Below are 25,636 nucleotides of genomic sequence, written 5' to 3' on the forward strand. Positions count from 1 at the left end.
CCCCTAGATAACTAGGGTCACTATGGTACGAATGACGGAACTATGATCCGTTACACCGGTCACATAGACCATTGTAGTGGGAGAATAATTGTTCTGTACATGGAGGGACGCTCTAATGCTCCCATAATGCACGTACGGAGACAGACACACAGATCCGAGATGCGGACTATTACCTGCCACACTACTGTCCGCTCTGTAGCTGATGAGAGTATATTGGGTTGAACCAAGCCTGTAGTAGCTTTCTGCAGTTGCCTAGGTAACGATTACCGTGCGTTACGTAACATCCGGTATTGACAGGAAGTTCTCATGTACAAGCGGTCGCGTGTCACTACAGCATTGGAGCGCGGCTTTCTCCTACTGCCGGACAGCTTGTCGTGTGCTGCCCCCTGTCGGGGAAATGATATAGTGACACCAAGCGTGTATTGTAGGAAGTTTCTGATCAGGTGTGTGTGCAGTGGCCTGCGGTTTTACAGTGCAAAGACTGCGGCCCAGTGCACCAAGTAATGTAGAGCGACCTGTTTGAAGCCCCCGTGAAAACGATCGACGTGTTGCATTTGTCTATGTAGCCTAAAATAATCTAAAATAAATTATAGGGAAACTAGTATTATTAGTAGTAAATTAGTGTTAGTATACGGAAATTAGTATTATAATTAGTGAATTAGTATTATTATTAGAATTGGATTGGATCTGTATAATTATTTTTGTGTGGTCTAGGGTTTGTATTATTATCTAATTATTTGGTAATTTACTGCTCTAGTGTCTGTATTATTGACTATTACCATATACTATGCTTTATGAAATGAAGTATATCAACAGAGGTAATAATGCCAGAACATATATTTTAAACAATTTTCCTAATACTTGTCTCGGTCAACATCCGGACAAGTTCTAGAGCACATAGCCTTTGTGGTAGGTAACTGTGAAGTTAGAGCCCCTCTCAATTTCTAACGTTCATGTAACTATGTAACTTACCATCTTTGGTCCAACTCCATTTGACTGCCAAAAGTTATGTCCTCCCCGTTAAATGTCTAATATTGATAACTTTCCTAAAATAGTATAAGTACACTACAAAGTATAGATTAAGTAGCTATTATTGATTTATTACACATTTACTGCACATGAAAATAAAACATATATGTACTGTCATTTCTAAAGTACCGATATTAAATGTCAATAACAGCATTTGTTACTTTCTAATTTCTTATTCAAAAATAAGAATACCGTTGCATGTATCAATAATTTCCTGAATTGGTTCCCAGACAGATTTGCACCACTACAATAAGGTGTTGAGATGTTGTTTATTTATCTGTCACCTGTCTGGGGATAGTCCCTTGGGACTAAAGTCTGTGGACTCCTTGGACCACCGCGGGACATAAAGATGCTAGCCGCAACCCGGGAGTGGAGTCTAAGTGGACTCCTGGTCTTCGCCAGAGCCCGGCCACAAAGCGGGATGGTCTTGCTGCAGTGGGGAGCCACCAGGTTGCGACTAGGCCCGTGGTGGCAGCCAAGGTAGGGACACAGGGCAGGCAGGACCACGGGATAGACGGCTGGCAGGACCACGGGATGGACGGCTGGCAGGACCTCAGGATGGACGGCTGGCAGGACCTCAGATGACCACTAGGATACCGGACCGCCACAGGAGTACAGGACCGCCACAGGAGTACGGGAACACGGGAACACCACAAGAACACGGGAGTACGGAAGCGTATGGAAACGTTCAGGAAACTCAGAGGCGTCTGGAAACGCTCAGGAAGGCTTTCTCTTCAGCAGAATGATCTGAAGATCCGGCAGGGGATGCTGGGAGTCGCCAGGCTATATAGCCGAGCCGGGAATGCCAGCACCCATAAGGAGGACGCTGGCCCTTTAAGGCTGGGAGTAGTCTGTGCTGTGGCTCCCGGCGTGTAGGCCGCACGCTCATTCCCTGCAGTCGCGCGTTCCAGCCACTAGGGGGCGCACGCCTGCAGGGAAGGAGCGTGCAGCCTACACGCCGGGAGCCACAGCACAGACCGGAGCCAGGAGAGGTAAGTGAGGGCAGGGGGAGACCAAGTATATCGAAGCACGTGTGCACCCGGGACCGGGCCGGGGCCGCGCCACAGGACAGCGAGACACGGGTGCCCCTGCAATCCGAGACATGGACTGCGAGGTCGCCTGTGACAGTACCCCTACCCTTAGGGCCCCTTTTCCTCTTCAGCCCGCTGTTCTTCCTTCTTCGCCTCCTCCAATTCTTCTTGGTGATGAGACACCTTAGGAGGAGAGCAGGCACCGAGAAGACTCGGGAAACCGCAGGCTGGGTTGGCTCTTGGCACAACAGAGCGGCCTCAGGGGAGGGCGGTGGAGACTCTTGAGCGGCCTCAGGGGAGGCCGGTGGAAACTCTGGAGCGGCCTCAGGGGAGGCCGGTGGAGACTCTGGAGCGGCCTCAGGGCAGGCTGGTGGAGACTCTGGAGCGGCCTCAGGGGAGGCTGGTGGAAACTCTGGAGCGGCCTCAGGGGAGGCCGGTGGAGACTCTGGAGCGGCCTCAGGGGAGGCTGGTGGAGACTCTGGAGCGGCCCCAGGGGAGGCTGGGGCAGAAGTGGGAAGCTGCAGAGTCACCGGAGCAGCCGTGGGAAGCTGCGGAGTGACCGGAGCGGCTTCTGAAAAAGCAGGAGCAGCAAGCTGCGGAGGCTGGGGGGGCGCTGGAGCAGCTCTGGGAAGCTGCGGAGGCTGAGGTGCCGCTGGAGCAGCTCTGGGAGGCTGCGGAGGCTGAGGCGTCACTGGAGCAGCTCTGGGAAGCTGCGGAGGCCAAGGCGCTGCTGGAGCAGCTCTGGGAAGCTGCGGAGGGTGAGGCGCCACTGGAGCAGCTCTGGGAAGCTGCTGAGGTGCCGCTGGAGCAGCTCTGGGAAGCTGTGGAGGCTGAGGTGCCGCTGGAGCACCTCAGGGAAGCTGTGGAGGCTGAGGCGCCGCTGGAGCACCTCGGGGAAGCTGTGGAGGCTGAGGCACCGCTGGAGCATTTCTGGGTAGCTGCGGAGGCTGAGGCGCCACTGGAGTAGCTCTGGGAAGCTGCGGAGGGTGAGGCGCCGCTGGAGCAGCTCTGGGTAGCTGTGGAGGCTGAGGCGCCGCTGGAGCGAACTTGGTATGGGTAACCATGTCTGGGTCACCACTATCCCATAGTGAAGTAACCCATCAAATTTATTTGGCATCAAAATTTCGGGTCCAATTTCTACTGCAGGAAAACATAGCGGGGTGACTGAAGCAACAGGAGGAGTTGCGGGAGCCTGCTGCTGGGAGGCAATCATCCGAAGAGTGGAAGCGAGTTTGTCCAAGAGTTCCTTTGGGCAGCAATCTCTTGGGATTGCTGGGCAATGGTGCTAGGGAGGTCACCCAGTAGCAGGTACGGATCTTTGGGACTGTCCATGGCTTTTGTAGGATACAAGACCTTGGCGGAGTCCATGGCTGGATATTACTGTCACAGTCTTTGGGGATAGTCCCTTGGGACTAAAGTCTGTGGACTCCCTGGACCACCGCGGAGGATAAAGATGCTAGCCGCAACCCGGGAGCGGAGTCCAAGTGGACTCCTGGTCTTTGCCAGAGCCCGTCGCAAATCGGGATGGTCTTGCTGCGGCCGGGAGCCACCAGGTCGCTCCACGGGTGCGACTAGGCCCGCGGTGGCAGCCAAGGTAGGGCAGGCAGGACCACGGGATGGCAGGACCACGGGATGGACGGCTGGCAGAACCTCGGGATGGACGGCTGGCAGGACCTCGGGATGGACAGCTGGCAGGACCTCGGGATTGACAGCTGGCAGGACCTCAGATGACCACTAGAATACCGGACCACCACAGGATTATAGGACCGCCACAGGAGTACAGGACCGCCACAGAAGTACGGGAACACGACAGGAACACGGGAACACCACAGGAACACGGGAACACCACAGGAACACGGTGGCAAACTTTCAGGAAACTCAGTGCGCTGATTCCTGTTGTATCTTGTCTATTTGAATTGTTTCATTCCTTTAATTTGTATAATTACTCTGCACATAATATTCTCTCTGCTGAATTGACTGTAGTAAACAAATCTTCTCATACAGGGAATGATAGATCAGAAGGCCCATAGATCCCTGCTCTACCATGTACTTCAGCAATGGTAGACCACAGTCAGATAGTCCTTAGTGCAGTGTATATGCTATTTACCAGACAGTCCTCAGTCTAGTGCAATCACTGCCTTCATTAACGCCTCAGTCTAATGTAATATCTCTCCACCAGTCAGTCCTCTATCCAGTGGCTTAACAAGAGTGGCAGGGCCCCATAGCAGGCTTCAGCATGGGGACCCCCTTCCCATTTGAAAATTTTACATATTTTGTATACTCACACATGCAAGTTACAATCACACATTTATACACTAATGCACATAAGCTCATATAGAGCATATATACACACATACAGTATATGCAGACGCCATACACCATATACACATACAACATATACACATCACAGATACAGCATATATACATCACATATGTGTTATATACATATTATGATGTACAATGTGCAGCATAATATGGATAAAATGATGCACATCCTCCACTCTTTAGTGTGTCAGGTCTGGATGCTGGGACCCCCTGAAATTGTGGGCTCCACAGCTGTTGCTATGGCTGCTACCACTGTAGTTACACCCCTGCCACTATCTAGTATAATCACTGCCTCCAGTCAGTTCTCATTCTAGTATAATCACTGCCACCAGTCTGTTCTCATTCTAGTATAATCACTGCCTCCAGTAACACCTCTGTTTAATATAATATCTCTCCACCAGTCAGGCCTCAATCCAGTATAATAACTGCCACCAGTCATTCCTCAATCTTGTACAATCACTGCCACCAGTTAGTCCTCAATCTTGTACAATCACTGCCTCCAGTAACACCTCAGCCTAGTGTAGTCTATGCCACTGGACCATCCTTAGTCTAGTTCAATCACTGCCAACCTCAGTCCACGGTATATTGTAAACTCTGCTACTAGTCAGTCCTCAGTCTAGTGTAATCTATGCCACCGGACAGTTTAGTATTTTCATGATCATACTTAAGAACAAAAGGGGATGGTGCATCTTTATTGAACAGTGAAAGCCCCACTAGAAAATAGTGCCATTGTATCATTTCGGTCAAATATATATGTGTATAAAAAACAAAAAATAGTGGCAGCACTCCTAAGTAATATATAATATTCGGGTGCATATCCCAGAACGCAGAAAACAGTCCTCCCAAGATTTAGATTGAAGAAAAAATGGCAGCACTCCGAGATAACTTGTGAAACAAGGTACTGATTTATTCCAAAATGTGCCAAGCTACGTTTCGTGCTCCTATGGCCTGGAGCCTTCTTCAAGCAAAGGTGTATACAAATTGTGTAGAATTTATACAAAATACAAAGGAAGTGACATCACTTCAAATATTCATGTAATTATATGACATCATTAATTCATACAGTGACATTGCAAGTATAGGTCTCATAACATTCACAATAACATGATTAGGTGTATATTTAGTATTTACAGACATTATAAAGTGCAGAGAGTGCAGAGGTGCATATATAAAGGATACAAGCTATCTCGGAGTGTTGACATTTTTCTTCAATCCATATATATATATATATATATATATATATATATATATATTTATATATATATACACTCACCGGCCACTTTATTAGGTGCACCTGTCCAACTGCTCTTTAACACTTAATTTCTAATAGCCAATCACATGGCGGCACCTCAGTGCATTTAGGCATGTAGACATGGTCAAGACAATCTCCTGCAGTTCAAACCGAGCATCAGTATGGGGAAGAAAGGTGATTTGAGTGCCTTTGAACGTGGCATGGTTGTTGGTGCCAGAAGGGCTGGTCTGAGTATTTCAGAAACTGCTAATCTACTGGGATTTTCACGCACAACCATCTCTAGGGTTTACAGAGAATGGTCCGAAAAAACATCCTTTGAGTGGCAGTTCTGTGGGCGGAATTGCCTTGTTGATACCACAGGTCAGAGGAGAATTGGCAGACTGGTTCGAGCTGATAGAAAGGCAACAGTGACTCAAATCGCCACCCGTTACAACCAAGGTAGGCAGAAGAGCATCTCTGAACGCACGTCGAACTTTGAGGCAGATGGGCTACAGTAGCAGAAGACCACACCGGGTGCCACTCCTTTCAGCTAACAACAGGAAACTGAGGCTACAATTTGCACAAGCTCATCGAAGTTGGACAGTAGAATATTGGAAAAACGTTGCCTGGTCTGATGAGTCTCGATTTCTGCTACTGATGGTAGGGTCAGAATTTGGCGTCAACAACATCCTGCCTTGTATCAACGGTTCAGGCTGGTGGTGGTGTCATGGTGTGGGGAATATTTTCTTGGCACTCTTATGGGCCCCTTGGTACCAATTGAGCATCGTTGCAACGCCACAGCCTACCTATTGTTGCTGACCATGTCCATCCCTTTATGACCACAATGTACCCAACATCTGATGGCTACTTTCAGCAGGATAATGCACCATGTCATAAAGCTGGAATCATCTCAGACTGGTTTCTTGAACATGACAATGAGTTCACTGTACTCAAATGGCCTCCACAGTCACCAGATCTCAATCCAATAGAGCATCTTTGGGATGTGGTGGAACGGGAGATTCGCATCATGGATGTGCAGCCGACAAATCTGCGGCAACTGTGTGATGCCATCATGTCAATATGGACCAAAATCTCTGAGGAATGCTTCCAGCACCTTGTTGAATCTATGCCACGAAGAATTGAGGCAGTTCTGAAGGCAAAAGGGGGTCCAACCCGTTACTAGCATGGTGTACCTAATAAAGTGACCGGTGAGTGTATACATATGTATTATAGCTCTGTAAATTGAAAATGTTAAAAGCTATGGTTTGTGGAATGGGGTGATAAAATTAGAAAGGAAAAACTGAAAAGAAATAGTGAAACTTCTGCTTACTGCTTTAAAAATCTGCCCCGATTGTTATTGCCTAAAGTCATTTAACCTTTTGAAAATGGCATGGATTCAAATCAGCAAAAAGTTGCTTGTGTGTTGGCAGCCTATTCCCATTTCCTGGACTTCTTTCACTGTAGGGCCTCGAAGACATGCGTGGGAGAGGCACAAGAGGTTTGCCCTAGGGACTTTACCACTCTCCCTTGGACTTGGACCCCAACATTTTGCTACCCTGTCTCCCTTTCCTTCACCCTGACCCACACATACTATGAGAGGGGTGGACCAAACCTCTCCCTGATTGACCTGAAAGAACCCTGCTCCCAATTGAGAACCCCGCTTTTCCACCCAATAGAACCGGGGACCCTTTTCTTGTTTGCCCTCGTAACAAACCACTCAGATTCCCTGAAGTGCTAGCGGGATCTACAATCCAACCCCTACAATTTCTGATTCCCAATGATACACCCACCTCAACACATCTTCTCCAGTACAACCAAATTAAACATTTCTATGACTCAATTAAGAATCACAATGACCTGTTGCGTACCCTCTCTGACTTTGAACAGGCATGCCTAGCCTCCACTCCCACACCACATGCTATCTCTTTCAAACTCTACAAACTGCTAGTTGCTTCACAGTGAACCTCTCTCCTTCCATACTGTGTGGCTTGGGTGGCTGAGCTGGACAACAAATTCTCCCATATGTAGTGGTCAAAATGTTTCTCCCTCTTTCAGAGATCTGCGATTGCCACCAGGCATCAGGAGACTAGCTACAAAATCCTCTCCAGGTGGTACAGAGTGCCCACACTACTGAACGTAAGGTACCCCAAGGTCCCTGATGTCTGTTGGTGATGTGGTCCACGACTAAGGAATTTCTGGTCCATGGTCATTACCTGTATCAAGGACATCACAGGTGCCTTAATTCCGAACACCCCTTCACATACCGGGTTACAAATATAAGAAATATCTCACAGGCCACCTTCTTCAAGCTGCCAAGAGAGAAATCCCCAGTAGATGGTGTTCCGACTCCCCCCCCCCCCACACACACACACACACCTCAATCTCTGAATGGTTGGCAGAAGTTGCCTATACTCATAGGATGGAAGAAGTCATTGCACATTGCCGAGCAGATCTTACTCGATTCTCCAACACCTGGCTTCACTGGCAATCATTCCTGTCCTCCCCCCCTGCGTACCGAACACTCCAGAGTGTGTGGGAAGGATGGACCCCCCTTCCGAACTCTTTGTGCACTTACTGCCATGCACTAATGCTGAAGAGAAGTGAAGGAAGAGAAGACTGCTGCAGGGGAATGAGTATGTATTGGATTTGATTGTATTGGATTGTTCGGCTAGGAAAAGGGACATTGAAAGGACAGGGTGGACACAGATAAAGGAAAGAGGAAATATAGGAGGGGGCATGCCGTAGTAAAGGGGACTATATAAGCCTGGGGGGGTGCTTCTTCAGGAAATGGCACAATATAAACATAACTTTTTGGCTTTGAAAATATGACGCCAGACTGCATCCCCCCACCCCGCCTGTCCCTTTATGTTTACAGCCGGTCCCGGGGCAAAAAAAGGTTTGGAACCACTGCTTTAGAAGGTTCCATCTTTGTCTTTTTACTTCCTATTCCCCACCTATCTGAAGGTGTAAATATGACTATACAAATTAATGTCTTATTCTGTATTGTATTTGCACTACTTTGGTTGCATTACTCTTATATAGCTATTGGTTCTTCTTGCCCGAAAAGGCACTGGATCACTATCGTACTACTGTTATGCCATTGTTACTGTATTGTTACTGTCTGTTGCTTAATAAAGTTCTTTGAATGGAAAAAGTTGCTTGTGAATGAGAAGCAAACTTCATCATTGTCCAGCAAGAGGTGCTAGTGGCTTGCTCTTTACTCAGTACTACACTATACTTGGGCAGTGTTTAGTACTCCGACAGCTCCTCAGGCTTCCTATAGAAGCAGGCAAGCTCAGCAGCTACAAGTAGGACTCATTCACAGCAGCTTATGTCATTGTGGGGAGCAGCAGCCACCACCCAGAGCCATGTCCTTCTGTGAGTACAGCACTGATAAAGAGCTCCGGATAAGAAGTGTACCACTGGGTACCCTGAAGTGGGTGATCTCTGTAGGAGTGTTTATGTACATGTGGTGAGTAGTACATGCAGGTATCTAATGTACCTGTTATCATTGTTTTACCTCTACGCTCAGCGTCTATATGTAGCAAATAATACAGCATAGTCATGAGTCACATAATGTGACACTACTAGCAATGAGCAGTTCTATTCTAGAGAAACTACATGGAAGCAGCAGAACAAGCATGACGCGTGTTTTCCACAAGTTTCTTCCAGCTGTCACTTTTGTGGTTCGCCTGCATAATATGGTGATCCTTGCCAACCTAACCTGTTTGTCACATTGGTCATTAAATACTCATACCTGCCAAGGCATGTTCCTGGAAAGACATTAAAGAACATCTACCTCCAGAATGAAAGACTGAATGCAAATGAGCCCGAGGGGCCCCTTAGGCTCATTTCCATACAGTCCTTCATCCTGGTGGTAGATGCTCTTTAAAGGGAACCTACCACAAATCTACCTATAAAGGTAGAGCGGGTGGTAGGTGGATGTTAGGGACGTGAGGAGAGCTCTTTTTAGAGCTAATGCTCACGTCCCGCTAACTTCTGGTACACTTTATTCCCCTAATATGTAAATTTCGTTATGCGGCTACTTGGGCGTGGAGTAGCCGGCACGAGGCTACACAGCGCGGCTACTCCACGCCCCAGTAGCCACATTACTCCTCCTACCCTGTTGCGTGCGGCGCGCAGCTCCTCGTAGCTGCGCGCCCTCGTCCGTCATGATGGCGTTCTGCGCATGCGCAGAACGCAGGCCGACGGCTGAGCAGACCCAGCTCCGAGTTACTGCGCATGCGCAGTAGCCGGCTTGTCAGACGAGGGCGCGCAGCTACGAGGAGCTGCGCGCCGTACACAACAGGGTAGGAGGAGTAATGTGGCTACCAGGGCATGGAGTAGCCGCGCTGTGTAGCCTCGTGCCGGCTACTCCACGCCCCAGTAGCCGTATAACGAAATTTACATATTAGGGGAATAAAGTGTACCAAAAGTTAGCGGGGACGTGAGGATTAGCTCTAAAAAGAGCTATCCTCACGTCCCTTACATCCACCTACCACCCGATCTACCTTTATAGGTAGATTCGTGGTGGTAGGTTCTCTTTAAGGGGAATTTATCATACAACTTTTTGAAGTAACAGGGTAATTTATTAATGTTCTTGCATTAAAAAATGTTTGCGTTTTGCAACTTTTTGTGGTTATGTATGCAGATAACTTATAACTTGAGCCTTTTTAAAGAGGTATTCCCACAAAGACAAGATTCTTAAATATACTCAGGATAATAAAAATATTAATTTCACAGATATAATTCCAACCTGTCTCTATCAATCCTGGTGTATACAATTTTGATTACACTGAGTTCCCACCGTATATCTTTTTCTGTCTAGGGTCGGGCCTGGCAGATTCTTCTCATGAAAATCTCCTTTCTGCTTGCTGCAGTCTCTCTCTCGCACTCCAGCCCTTTAGTGGTGGGAAGTCCAGCTCTTCTTAGTAAGCTGTATCATTAGGCTCCTCTCACTAAGAAGAGCCGGCTCTTCTGGCTCCTGAACGTGTTAAAGGGGGCATGGTGAGTCGTTTAGGGGCGGATTTAAGTGATCCAGCGACTCCCTGAGGGAAACCAACTCCTGTCGTTCACACGAATGAGGCAGCTCATCGTGCCGGCTCGTTCACAAACGACCCATCACCACAGACCCTACCCCTGCATTCCTAGACGAGCTTACACTCTACAGGCAAGATAAAATCTTTATAGCAGGGGCCTACATGTTTGTTGTTGTTGCTGTAATTGTGTGTTATATCCATCATATTGATCTCATTGGGGCAGATTTACTTACCCGGTCCATTCGCGATCCAGCGGCGCGTTCTGTGTGGAGGATTCGGGTCTTCCGGCAATTCACTAAGGTATTTCCCCCCATGTCCACCAGGTGTCGCTGCTGCGCTGAAGTTCGTCGGAATGCACTGAAGTTCACCAAGCCGGGCCGGGTGCAGGTAAGTGCTTGTCAAGCGACATTTTTATTTTTAAATGCAGCGGTTTTTCAGAATCCGTCAGGTTTTCATACGACCACACCCCCCATTTTCGTCGCGTGCACGCCGACGCCGATGCGCCACAATCCGATCGCGAGCGCCAAAAACCGGGGGAAATTCAGGAGGAATCGGCTCAAAACTGAAAAATTTGGGTAACCTGCCGTAAAAACGCGATTCGGGCCCTAAGTAAATGACCCCCATTGTCTGTCATCTCTGATCTGTCTCATCTCTTTTTCTATGCGTCAGATACAATGTTTAGAAACTAACAGTACAATGTTTAGAAACTAAATTAAAGTGTAAATAAACCCGTACCGTCATAATCTAACCACTTTGTCAGCACCTCACACGACACACAGGGATCAAGAAGTTTCTACTTAGAGAGTCCCTGCCCACACTGACCATCACTAAGTGATAGGAGATAAAACAGCAATAAAACTGAGTAAAATTGTAAAGTAAGGGGGTTAAAAATTAGCTTTATTGTGGATGTTCACCGTTCCGCTACCCAAGTGCCTCCTGGCTCCGGCGGAATCTAATATATGCACGCCCCCTTATCTTCGGGATGAGCTGCAGACAGCAGTGTGGGAAAGTTTATATAAATGTATACTGGAGATTTTATACACATGTTCCTGGATGGAAGCTTTGTGTTTTAACTACAAGATAGACAAATATGTTGGTCTCATCAAATCTTAACATTGCAACGTATTTCAACGCCAAGTGGGCAGGTCTTCATCATCAGGTGGACTGGAGGATGCTCCTTATTTAAATCTAGACATTTTTTTATTGAAATAAGAAACCCATAACAACACTGTACCTCTTTGAATGTGGTTTGTTTGTTTCTTATTTCACTAAAAGAAAAAAGTATTAGTGCCACAAGACAAAACAATGGGTATCCCTAAAAACAATGGAAGCATAACAAGAAAATACGGAAGAACTTGTGTGTTTTGGAAGGGACTGGATTAAGACCAATCACAAGTACAAAAATGAAACTTGACTCCTGGCAGAAAACTGGGCTGTGGCATAAGCTCTTAGCAGATGTGTGTGGGAGTCAGCTGCCTAAAACAATTTTTTGTACTCTAGGTAAAATCATATGCAGTGGCTATTGCTGCTGCGGTCTTTATTTACCTGGCATATAGACACATACACAACTGTCCAGCAGACCAAGCATCCAGACTAAACATATAAGACCCATTTGCTGATCAAATGAAATGAGCCCTTGTGCACATTACAAATTAACGCTGTAAAAATAGAATAGAGAAGCTGTAATTCTACAGCTTGTTTCCTGTGATGAATCCGCTTCCTCTTTAATGTGAACAGGTGTAAGTAAAAAAAAAAAGTAAGATACATATATAGATATACCACAGTGCTTCAGTGGTTACCAATATTGGAGTAGATTTATCAAGCTTTCTGTGCCAGAATTCCTCCTTGAAAAAAATTGTCTTAAATGCCTTTTTAGCCTTTTTCAGACTTGTATGAGCAGCGGTGTGACCAGAGAAAGTCGCCTCAGGCAGTGCCACCTGTCGAATAAGGGGGGGGGCAGCATCTCAGGGCAGAGCTGCCACCTCCCCCTTTTGGATACAGGCGGTCCCCTACTTAAGAACACCCAACTTACAGGCGACCCCTAGTTACAAACGGACCTCTGGATGTTGGTCATTTACTGAACTTTAGCCTTAGGCTACTATAAACAGTTTTAACTGTTATCTACGGTGTTTGTAATGAAGATTTATTGTTAATCCTGGTTCTTATGACAAACCAACATTTTTAAAGTCCCATTGCAACAGACACCAAAAAATGTTTTGACTGGGGTTACAATTATAAAATAGTTCCGACTTACATACGAATTCAACTTAAGTACAAACCTAAAGAACCTATTTTGTATGTAACCCGGGGACAGCCTGTATTTTATTAAAGGGGGGCTCTGCAATGCCCAATTTATTAGAGGGGGGCTTTTCAGTAGACATTTCATTATATGGGGGCTCTGCAGTGGACATTTCATTTAAGGAGGGCTCTTCTGTGGCCATTTCATTAAAGGGGGGCTATGCAGTGGACATTTCATTAAAGGGGTATTCCAGGAATCGGCATAATTCATATAAAAATGGGTCCTTAGAATATAAGCTAATATGTAATTAGTTGTTATTTAAAATTTTCCTCCCCTTAGCAGACACTTAAAAGGAGAATTAAAATGCTTCTGGCCCTTTAATCAGTCATGTGACTTTGTCCCTGTGGAGGAGACACAGGACAGAAGATGCTGCTGGTTCACATTTCCACATGCCTGGGCAGGTCATGTGATCATCACTATGTTTGGCTGTAGTGGGTTGGTTGCAGTGATCCTGTATGGCCAGTGTTGTGGTGAAACCCCTCTCAGTGCGGTAATGTGCAGTGATGGCAGTTACACATCATTACTATGGTAAAAGAGCAGGGCAGTTACATCATCACTGGGAGCAGAGTAAAGAGGGAGGAGAAGTTACTGAGAACTAAAGGATCATGGGACTTGCAGTGGCAGCCATCTTGGTGATAACTACGCCTACTTTGGAAAGCCCATAACATTTTGTGAATTATAAAATCAAACTATATAAGCTCCATTTTGTGACTAATGACATAGAATTTTGCTGTATTCATTTATTTATATCATCATCGGTTTAAAGGGGGGTTCTGCTTTGGACATTTTATTAAAGGGAGGTTCCTGTGGATATTTCATTTAAGCCAGATCTGCTGTGCAAATTTATTTAAAGGGTGCTCTGCTGTGGCTATTTCATTAAAGGGGGGCTTTGCCGTGATCATTTTATTAAAGGGAGGATCTTCTGTGCATATTTCATTAAAGGGGGGGTATGTTGTAGACATTTCATTAAAGTGGGGCTCTGTTGTGGACATTTTAATAAAGTGAGGCTCTGCTTTGGATATTTAATTAGTGAGGGGAGGCTGCTGGGCATTTTATTAGTGAGGGGAGGCTGCAAAGCATCTACTCTAGTGGATCCCGCAGCTGAATCATAAGGACCAGGTGGGGTTTGTACCACACCGTCAGGAAAGCGACAACACTAAGAGAACAATCAATCTTATAGATTTAGTCAACAAGCAGGGGGACCAGGCCCTCATTCTCAGCTTAGACACTAAAAAAAGGCTTTGATCGCCTAGGCTGGCCTTTTATGTTCCAGGTGCTAGAACAGATAGGGTTAAGAAGCCCTTTCTCCAGGGATTGAAGGGGTTATACTCGAACCCTACAGCCGAAATCAAACTTCCCCATGCGTTCTCATCACCTTTACAGATAAGAAACGGTATGTGTCAGGGAAGCCCACATTCCCCCCTCCTCTTCATAGTTTGCATAGAACCTTTAAACAGAACCCTAATATCCATAGCGTCACACTCAGAGATAGGGAATTTAAATTGGCTCTATTTGTGGATGATATTCTGCTCACCCTAACCCAACCCCTAATCTCCCTGCCCAACCTGCAGGCGCTGCTATCACAGTATGGCCGCCTTTCTGGTTAAAAAGTAAACACCTCCAAGAATGAGGCCTTGCCACTCTACTTCCCAGCAGCACTAGTGTAACAAGTTGAGACTACATTTAAATACAATTTCGAGAAATAAGGACTTTGCATTATAACTAGAATAGTTTACCCCTATCCCTCTGTGGTAGGATAGCAGCAGTCAAAATTACAATTTTACCTAAGCAGCTTTATCTTTTTGAAACCATGTCGGTGTCTGTACCACTGGGGACTCTGAGCTCCCTGTAAGTGTCCATCTTTCACTTCATATGGGCCAAGAAGAGACACAGGATCTCTAAGGCTGTCCTGATTTCCCATAAAACCAGAGGGGGCTTATCAGTATCGGACATATCTAGATAATATTGGGCAACCCATCTACATCGCATACCGGCCTGGACAACCGTATTGGCATTTTCTAAATGGATGGAGATCGAGAAATTGTGACTGGCCCCTTTCCACTCCAACTCTTACCTCTGGTCTAAGGATACATCCCCAATGCCTAGTTCTCTGCTGGGCCCTATCTTATTCACTATGAAGCTTTGGAGAGCATGTCTGGCTAGATTCTCTTTGGTGTTGCATTGTTCTCCTATGAAGTCCTTCCTACATACAACCTCTATGCAACCTGCAGGATCTGGACTAGAAATCAAACCTTGGCATAATAAGGGATTATTTAGATTTGAGGACATTGTAGATCACCGGGACAGGAGGATCCACCCTTTTGCCATCCTACAGGAAAAATGTACTCTTCCATCCTCAGCCAGTCTCTACTATGTGTACATTAGACATTTGCTGCAGTCCTTGAATAGTACTGAGATGGTCTCAATACCTACCATGTTTGAGCATATGTGTAAGTCCACTACCTCAGGTCTCATATCCGACATCTACATGCTATTATTGCACCCCGACATGGACGATCCTGTATCACATCCATTTATGGCCAAGTGAGAAAGAATAGTGGGATAATCAATAAAGCAGTAGACTTGGTAATTGATTTGGTGAAGGGCAGCTAATACCTCTTTATGCACTTCACATTAAGAAAACCAGTACAAGCTGATGTTACACTGGTATCACACCCTGTCCTTGCTGCACAAGCTATTTTCCAAAATGCCAGGTATTATAGTGTCCCCTTTTCTGTATCCCCCTACTTAAAAAGACAGACAACAGAAAAAGGAGCACTATCAGGAGGCGCCATATTTTAATAATTTGCCTAGCAGAGAAGCTAGGTTCACCCTTGGGTGCGGCCTTGGGAAAAGGGGTTGTAGCCACACAGCAAAACAATCCGTGCACCAAAAGTTGATGTTCTAAAAAATGTATTATTGTGGTGGAGCAAAGTAGAAAACAAGTGATGCAAAGTACTACTCAACCATCTTAGAGGGGTTATCCAAATTTAGGAATAATTTAGGGCCAGGCTGGGGAGGGCTATTTAAAAATAGTAAACCTCCTCCGGCGCTGCTGATGTCCCGTGCTGCGTGTTTACAAGGGCGCACAGGGAACTTCCAGCCGGCCAAATGGTGTCCCATCTGACACCATCTCCCAGCGCCCTAATAGGGACGGATGGGAGGAGCCGGCCCCCGCACCGGCTGGAAGCTCCCTGAGCGCGGGTTCTTAAGCAAACAGGGGCACAAATTAGACAGACCATGCCACAGGACATCAATGGCGCCGGAGAGGGTAAGTGCACGTTTATTATTTTTAAATAGCCCTCCCCAGCCCGGCCCTTAAGTAACCTTTTAAACCTGGATAACCTCTTTAAGCTACTCCAGATGTATCATCCAGCATCAGACACAGTGATAAATGTGGCACAGCAGAAGCCTGGTCTAGACCTACTGCAACAGTCTAATGTGCAACATATTGTAGGATCAAAAGATACTGCAAACCAGGGGCACGTTGTGGGTATTTTTTTAATTAGGGGCACTTAGTAATAAGGAGGCAGTGTAGACATTTTGTGCTTTCATCCTCCCAAAACAAAATAATAATTATTTGTATCCAAATATCAAGTGAAACTTTAGTATCTGTGTTTAAATTAACTGCAGTTTCACATTATCGTTGGAGAAGGGTATCTAACACTTTATTAATGACCGATCCTTATCTGCTGAATGATGCAAAGTCAACAGCTGCAAAACCATGGGCCATCCACTGGGTAGTCTGAAAAATTGTTTCCTCCAATACCAATAACAGGAGGAATAACCAATACCTTGGTTATTCCTCCTGAAAATGTATAATTTAAAACACATATATTCTGACACCATTGAAAGCAAAGTTCTGAGAAGAAATGCTACAGAATGTTAAACAGTGGTGGCCAAAAGTATTAGCACCCCTGCAATTCTGTCAGATAACACTCAGTTTTTTCCCAAAAACTTTCCAAAATTCTTTACTATTTTTAGCTTCATTTAATTTGTCTTCAATGGAAAACCACAAAAAGAATTGTCAAAAAGCCAGATTGTATAAAAAGGGGTGGACAAAAGTATTGGCACTGTTTGAAAAACCATGTGATGCTTCTCTAATTTCTGTAATTAACAGCACCTGTAACTTAACAGGTGGTGGCGATAACTAAATAACACTTGCAGCCAGTTGAAATGGATTAAAGTTGACTCAACCTCTGTCCTGTGTCCTTGTGTGTACCACATTGAGCATGAAGAAAAGAAAGACCAAAGAACTGTCTGAGGACTTGAGAATCAAAATTGTGAGAATCTCAAGGCTACAAGTCCATCTCCAAAGATCTAAATGTGCGCAGTGTCTACCGTGCGCAGTGTCATCATGGCACTGTGGCTAACCTCCGTAGATGTGGATGGAAAAGAAAAATTGACGAGAGATTTCTAAAAGATTGATGCGGATGGTGGATAAAGAAGCTAGACTAACATCCAAACAAGTACAAGCTGCCCTGCAGTCCGAGGGTACTACAGTGTCAACCCACACTATCCGTCGGCGTCTGAAAGAAAAGGGACTGTATGGTAGGATACCCAGAAAGACCCCACTTCTTACACAAACAAAAAAAAAAAGGCCGGAGTTTGCCAAAACTTACCTGAGAAAGGCTAAAATGTTTTACAGGAAAAAAGAGGCTTTCAAAGAAAAGAACATACTCCCTACAGTCAAACATGGTGGAGGTTCCTTGATGTTTTGGGGTTGCTTTGCTGCTTCTGGCACTGGACTGTTTGACCGTGTGCATGGCATTATGAAGTCTGAAGACTACCAACATATTTTGCATTTTGCAGCATAATGTAGAGCCTAGTGTGAGAAAGCTGGGTCTCCCTCAGAGGTCATGGATCTTCCAGCAGGACAATGACCCAAAGCACTCTTCAAAAAGCACTAGAAATGGTTTGAGAGAAAGCACTGGAGACTTGTAAAGCCAGCAATGAGTCCAGACCTGAATCCCATAGAACGCCTGTGGAAAGATCTCAAAATGGCAGTTTGGAGAAGGTGCCTTCAAATCTCAGGGACCTGGAGCAGTTTTCCAAAGAAGAATGGTCTAAAATTCCAGCCGAGCCTTGTAAGAAACTCATTGATGGTTACCGGAAGCAGTTAACCGCAGTTATTTATCTAGAGGTTTTGCTAACAAGTATTAGGCTGAGGATGTTTTGAAGTTCTGTGTAAAATAATCAATGATTTGACTTTTTTCATTCTCTTTTGTGTTTTTTCATTGCAAGCAAAATAAATGAAAATATTAATACCCAAGAATTTGTGATTATCAGACAGAATTGCAGGGATGCCAATACTTTTGGCCACCACTGTAGATGTGCAACTGGTTGAATAAAAATATATTTCCAAAGAGATACCAGATCCTCCAAAGGGGGATAAAGATCAAATTAAAATTTTAGTCAAGCATCAAGGCCTCAGGTCACAATAGGCTAGATGCACACCTACTAGCCGATTCTGGACATGAAAAACTGATGTTAACATACATTTTTACATCCATTTGGCATCTGCTTTTCCGAAATCCATATAAACAATCTGAGAAAAAAGTATTGCATTTTGTACGGCTGTCTGCCATTCATTTAAAAAACAGATGGCAAAAGGCCATTTTTTACTGTCATGAACATGACCCCCTAATCTCCCCATTGTGTTTATTTCAGTGCCATATTGTTTACTGAAAAGCGTTATCAGAAAAAGGAAACGGTTATCAGTTCAGTGCACACAAAGGTAAAAGGAGTTTTGGAAGCTGATTCCAGAATCTGGGACCCTGCTGAATACACAGTGCCTTCTCCAGTAAGTCATAATAACAAACATGAAAAATAGAGAATTTTCTAAAAAAATAGCTTTATTGTACCAACACTTTCAAAACTTTGAAACTGCTGCTTTTAACTAAGCAGACTAGTGTCCGAGAAAGAATATTATTCACAAACAATACCAAAAAGGCTACAGCTTTTTCACACCTTTACCACTTCCTTCTGTACAGATTTTTCTTGTGTTTGTTAACATTTATGTGTATACTGCTTGGTAAAGTCACTTTTATTTCTTTATGAACTTTTTTCTATTAATATAGTGCTTTCTGTTTCTGCTCACTGCTTTTCCTCCCACCGGTGTGAGCTGCCAGCTTTGCGTGCAGTACAAGGTGAGAAGGAGGGAGAGTCTGGAGAGCAGTGAGGAGATAACGATGATGACATAGAGACTCACAACCTTGCATCAGACACCTAATAAATTGATGCAGTTTTCTTTTTAGGGAGCCAGGCATACTTTAATCTACTTTTGTGAAATCCTGATGGCAAGTTCCCTTGAAGCCAACCTCTCCCCTAAAGCTACAAAAATCATGGCTTTTAGAAAGTGTGAGATAAGATATGGAACACAAAAATTGTCTCAAACATGTATAGCAATTTTAAAGTGAGCAAGCAGAGGAGAGTGCAGCTCCTGCAGGGCCGCACCAGCCAGTGTCATAATATCAGGAAGCAGAGGTGCCTCAGGCCACTGCCTATCACCCAGGGCGAGTCAGGAGACTTAAGCCCCAGAGCAGAGGTCCACCATCTGGACTCAGCTCCATCTTTACCACCCAGCCTGAAGTACTGCCAGGCTGTCAACAATTCTTCTTACAGACCAGCTATCTCCTACAAGCTTTCCAGCTCTGCTGAATCTGCTGCTACTGTTTGGCCGTTTCCTGTTGTTTGAACTGTAAATTAATTTGCACAGTGTACCTCCGTATAATCCCTGAATCAGGCTGTATCACCATCACAGGCTCCCCAACCTCCATCATCCAGGGACTCCTATATACATCTCAGGGGTTGCCCCAGGGAGAAATCTATTGCATCAGCCTCCCCCTCCATATTTCTTGCACACACCACCTGCCGGAGTCCAGCCAGGCTGTAGGCCGGTCCTCCGTTCCCAATACCAAGCACCGTGACCCAGGGCCGATTCTAGCATATTTGCTGCCTCAGATTCACTAAGATCGTGCGTCCAATTTCTTGCATGTGTCGCTTCCCCGCTGAGGTCCGCTGGAGTTCACCTTCTTCTTCCCGTTGCATGTAAATGCTGATCTTGTGACACAATTTCATTTTTAAATTCCGCGGTTTGTCCGAATCAATCGGGTTGTCCAACGGCCACGCCCCCCGATTTGTGTTGCATGAAACCCGGCGCTGATGCGCCACAATCCAATCGCGTGCGCCATTCAGGGCAAAACAGGAAAATTCAGGAAACCCGACGGAAATGCGATTACTACCCTTACTACCCTTAGTAAATATGCCCCAATATCTTCCATCAGGAGGACTTTATTCCGGGTTTACCAATCCGTCACAAATCACTGATGAGTTCACAGCCAGATGTCTTCAGCTCCGTGCTGCACATCTCCACCTGGCCTATAAATCCCTCCACCTTAGTAATATACTGGAATCTGGCCCCATAAAAATATATACATCTGCCCCCCCCCTTCCCCAGGAAAAAAAGAATCGGGCCCCATATCATACATATACACACACACCCCCCCCCAGTACAAAATTATTCTGGCCCCATATAATACATACAGCCCCCCAGTATAAAATTATATAATATGTACAGCCCCCACAGATTATAATGATTCTACCCGCATATAAATATATACAGAAACCCCCCACCCCTACCCTGTTATATCGGTATTCGCCCCTTACCTTTATTAGCCACATTTAATTAATAAATGTACATTAAAAAATAATAAAACTGATACTTACCTCCAGACATGGTGCACGCAGCTCCCGTCTTCTCTTGGCTCTTCTGTGACCCGTGGCTCCTCTCAGAGACACCGGCGTCATCTGCCACCTGTGTCCCTCAGCTGTCTACAGCCACCGAAGAAAGGCTAGCGCCGGGCAGGGCCGGTTCTAGACAAAGTGGGGCTCTGGGCAAAACTAAAACTATTTTCTGACCAGTCACTGTCAGTAAGAGGTTCCCTTTAATATGGTACAACAAACTCTAATATGGGAGAATTTTATAGGAGATAGATAGTTGATAGGTGATCGATAGGCAGCACGGTGGCTCAATGGTTATCACTACAGATTTGCAGCTGTAGTGCTAGTCTCAGGTCAACATGTTCTCTCCGGTTTCCTCCTACACTCCAAAACATACTGGTATGTTGATTACATTGTGAGCCCTGTGCAGCGCTGCTTAATCTGTGTGCGCTATATAAATAAAGAATTATTATTATTATTATGATAGAAGATAAATATGATAGAAATTTATAGATGTAGAACTATGAAGTAGATTATATATACAGTAAATAGATATGAGAGATAAATACAGTTGAAGAGAGATAGAAGATGGATACTGAAAATGAGATAGATGATCATAGAAGCATCTTCACCCGGGCATTCAATCAAGGGGAAATAACCCTTTCACTGTCAGGCATTTCTGGAAATTTTGTCGCGTTATTGGCCAGAGCAATTTTTACAATTTTGACATTTACAAATAGAACCCAAATAACAGCAAAGAGAATTAAACTGCAACAAACCAGATATTTTCTCAAAGCAGACACTTACCCCATTTTCGAAATGGCATTAAAGAGTTTATAGGCGCCTTCATGCAATTTTGATTCAAACTAAAACATTTTATAAAAAATAATTCAAAATTGACTTTGATGGCAAAAAATGTTATCCAAACAGAAAATATTTACCTTTACATCTCCTAAATGTAATAGATGGACATGTGTAGAGTTCACAAATGCCGCATATTGATATGTTCACATTAATAAATCATCATAATATCACTAAAACTGAAATAACTAAATATCTGCTTTTCAGCTACAGATTTTAAGACAGTCACAACCTGCAAAATATAGCAATAAAACAGATTAAAATGTAAAGGCACCCATAAAACCTATATATATTTTTGTAAGCGATGTTTTTGCCTTAATTAACAGTTGACAGCCTGGACTAACCTCATGTAACTTTGTGACAAACACAAATTATAAAACAAAAAGTGCATTGAAAATGCATTGATAACATACGTTTTTACATAAAACTTGCATCGAAGTGAAGGTTTACACACAAATAGGGTTTTAAAAATAATAACTACCATACATACTCGAGTATAAGCCTAGGTTTTCAGCACAAAAAATGTGCTGAAAACCCTAACTCGGCTTATACTCGAGTAAAAAAAATATTGGTTTTTGTGGTAAAATTAAGGGCCTCGGCTAATACTTGGGTCGGCTTATACTCGTGTATATTTGGTATATATGATTTACAACTTTATGGACATGTTCTGGGTCACGGTGTTAATATGTAGCCACATTAGGTGAAGTGGATTGAGTGTTCATCGTATCACTCAATTTTCCCCCCACAAAATAAAAGGCAATAAATTCTGGATAGGAGAGGGTTAAAACATGAACATTTGTTAATATTATTCCTTATCAAAATTTGTAACATATAAAGTCCATATTTCCATTATTTGTGAGGTGCAGCAGCTCCTGTGTGCAGCAAATTCTCCCTGTAGCTGCCGGCTAAGAATCTGAAAGGGGGCTACATTTCAGAGGGCTATATCTTTGGCTCTGTGACACATAGAATCTCACTTCATTCATATGAAAGATGAGAGTTTCCTCTTTTAAATGAATCTAAAGTTGTGTCTCTAAGTGTCAGGAAAACGGAGCTATTAACTGTTAAAATGCCGTCTGGAGTGATTTTTATATATAAAAATCGCACCTGAAATTCTCACTTTTTTTTTATATAATTGTATTTTTATTATCATTTTCAAAGAAATATAACAAAAAAGTTAACATGCACGTATTTCACATTGAAGTTTTTCAATAATAATACAACCGAAAGACAAGTTTTGTCCAAAAAGATATTAACAGCTCAAATTTCCCATCTGCATAATGGGGTGCAAAGCCTGACAGTGCAATGTTTTCCTGGCAGTTAACCAATTACCAAGGACAGCATCAACTCCATGCCTAATCGGTCTAGAGGGGTTGGGGGGGGGGGTACCAACAAAAGACAGTCAGACAAACTCACCATGACAACAATTAACACTCGGGCTGAAACAAAAGGGGTGACCACATCACTCTCCTCCTCCTGCCCGCTCTTCTATCCAATAGCGATCCCAACGTTCCCAAGTTTTGTCGAACAATGGGATACGATTATTCAAGGAGGCAGTCAGATATTCCATACTGCGAGTTTCCCTTACCCTAGAGCAGTGGTGGCGAACCTATGGCACGGGTGCCAGAGGCGGCACTCAGAGCCCTTTCTGTGGGCACCTGTTTTCATTCATATATTAAAGTGATACTTACTTGTTACTTTGTTACTTGGGACTGTAGGAAGAGGGAGAATGAGTAGACAGGACCTCCTGCTGGCCTCACGATTCTCTGTGTATAGAGGGACACTGGACAGAAGCTAAAATGATGCAAATTTTCCATCTTGTCCTCTGGAGGCCAATATGATCGAAAGTTGTTGAAGAACAGGGAGCTTACTGCTTTTGGTTGGCACCTGCCAATAAATGAGGGGGGATTTGGGTTGCAGTTTGGGCACTCGGCCACTAAAAGGTTCGCCATCAATGCCCTAGAGAGTAGGTCCATTCGGGAGGGAGGGGCCTGCCTTTTCCAGAATTGCGCTATCAGGCACCTTGCAGCTGTGAGTATATGCAAGCTCAATTTTGTAGCCATCTTGGCCATGGGCTGAGGAGAGACGTTCAGCAAGTAATACAATGGGGAGAGTGGAATGTCCACCGCTACGACCTCCCGGAGGAGAGACTTTACCTCCTGCCAGAAAGGCTGCACCGATGGACACATCCAGAAGATGTGTTGAAGAGTTCCCCCAGGCGAGCCACATCGCCAGCAGGTGTCCGGCGTGTCTGGAAATAATCTGTGTAATAAGGATGGGGTGTGATACCACTGCAACATCAGCTTGTACTGATTCTCCTTATGTGTAGCACACAAGGAGGTTTTAGCTGCTCTATTCCAAATCAGCTGCCATGTGTCTTGAGATATTGGTCGCCCCACTATGCTCTCCCACTTGGCCATGTATGGGTGTGCGATAGGGTCATCTGAGCTTGGGTGTAATAGCATCATATAGATATCTGATATAAGACCAGAGGTGTGGGTAGCGGTTTTGCAAATGTGCTCAAATGTGGTGGGTGCCGAAACCATCTCAGTACTGCTCAGGGACTGTAAGAAGTGCCTTATTCGAATATAGTGGAAATTGGCTGCATGTGGGAGATGGAATTTATCCTGCAAGGCAGGAAAAGGCAAAATCTTCCTATCTCGGTAGTCTACAATGTCTGCGAATCTAAACAATCCCTTCTCATGCCAGGGTTTAATTTCCTGCCCAACCCCGGCCGGTTGCATAAGAGGGGTGTGTAAGAAAGATTGCATAGGAGAACACTGAGATACCAGCGGGAACCTGGTCACACAGGCCCTCCACAATTTAATCGTGAATGAAATAGGGCCTAATTGGGGGTCAGGCAATGTAGGCGCCTCTTCAGGCCAGAGGTAAGAGTTAGGATGAAAAGGAGCCAACCATAATTTCTCTATCTCCATCCATTTGGAGAATGCCAGCAAGGTGGACCATGCTGGAATTCGTCGCAAATGTGTAGCCCAGTAGTATCTGGTAATATCCGGCACCGATAGTCCACCCTTGGATTTGTGAGAGATTAGAACAGACTTGGAGACTCTGTGTCTCTTTTTTGCCCAGATAAAATGTAGAATTGATGCTTGTAGAGACCGCAGGGCACCCAACGGGACTGGCACTGGCAGGGTTTCAAAAAGATAAAGCAGCTTAGGCAAGATAGTCATTTTAACCGCTGCTATCCTGCCAAAAAGAGAGAGGGGGAGACTGTTCCAGTTATCAAGCAGAGTCCTTATTTCTCGGAAGCTACCAGGGAAGTTCTGCCCATAGATTGTATTGTAAGAGGGGGTCAAAAGTATCCCCAGATACTTAATAGCATCAGTTTTCCAATTATATCTGAATGTGGCCTTCAGTTGATCAACCAGTGGTTGGGTGAGATTAAGGGGCAAGGCCTCTGTCTTTGAGGTGTTCACTTTATAACCAGAAAGACGGCCATACTGCTGTAACCGTGCTTGTAGCTTGGGTAGAGAGATTAGGGGTTGAGTTAAAGTGAGCAGGATGTCATCCGCAAATAGAGACAATTTGAATTCCTTGTCTTTAACCATAATACCATGAATATTAGGGTCTTGTCGGGTGATGGAGGCCAAGGGTTCAATGCAAAGTATAAACAGGAGAGGAGAAAGTGGGCAGCCCTGACGTGTACCATTCCTTATCTGCAGAGGTGAGGAGGACGCATGTGGAAGCTTAATTTCAGCTGTGGGATTTGAATATAACCCCCTCAAGGCCTGGAGAAAGGGACCTTGTATCCCAATGTGTTATAACACTTGAAACATGAAGGGCCAGCTGAGGCGATCAATTGTTCTCCTCGTGTTTTCGCCTCCTTGTCGTCCTGGTACAAAGCCTACTTGGTCCTTATGGATTACCTGAGGGATCCACTGGATCAGGCGATTGGCCAGCACTTTTGTGAATATTTTCAAATCGGCGTTCAGAAGTGCAATCGGCCTATAATTGGCACAATCAGTTGCATCTTTCCCAGGCTTGAGGATAAGAGTGATATAAGAATGAGTAAAAGTGGTAGGCATAGGTTCGCCTTGTAAGAACGCGTTAAACACTTTTGTCATATGTGGCAATAACACAG

The 25,636-nt window shown here is 44.8% G+C and overlaps 2 protein-coding genes across 3 annotated transcripts in view; one reads left to right on the top strand and one right to left on the bottom strand.

Annotated features, from left to right (window-relative positions):
• Nucleotides 1–326, bottom strand: part of IFT81 (intraflagellar transport 81) — a 69,688-nt gene extending 69,362 nt beyond the window's left edge. For both annotated transcript variants that reach the window (XM_072143307.1, XM_072143297.1), the window contains exon 1: nucleotides 174–326. The gene's annotated coding sequence lies outside the window, so the exon portion shown is untranslated. The remainder of the gene's footprint in view (nucleotides 1–173) is intronic.
• Nucleotides 327–8,850: 8,524 nt separating this feature from the next.
• The window catches only part of LOC140070231 (uncharacterized), a 73,878-nt gene continuing 57,092 nt past the window's right edge, over nucleotides 8,851–25,636 (top strand). Inside the window, exons 1-2 of the mRNA XM_072116998.1 lie at nucleotides 8,851–9,088; nucleotides 18,625–18,757. Of these exons, the coding sequence (XP_071973099.1) occupies nucleotides 8,985–9,088; nucleotides 18,625–18,757 (237 nt within the window). The 5' untranslated portion in view covers nucleotides 8,851–8,984. The remainder of the gene's footprint in view (nucleotides 9,089–18,624; nucleotides 18,758–25,636) is intronic.

This window comes from Engystomops pustulosus, chromosome 1 (genome assembly GCF_040894005.1).
Source record: "Engystomops pustulosus chromosome 1, aEngPut4.maternal, whole genome shotgun sequence".
In the NCBI taxonomy this organism is placed as follows: Eukaryota; Metazoa; Chordata; class Amphibia; order Anura; family Leptodactylidae; genus Engystomops; species Engystomops pustulosus.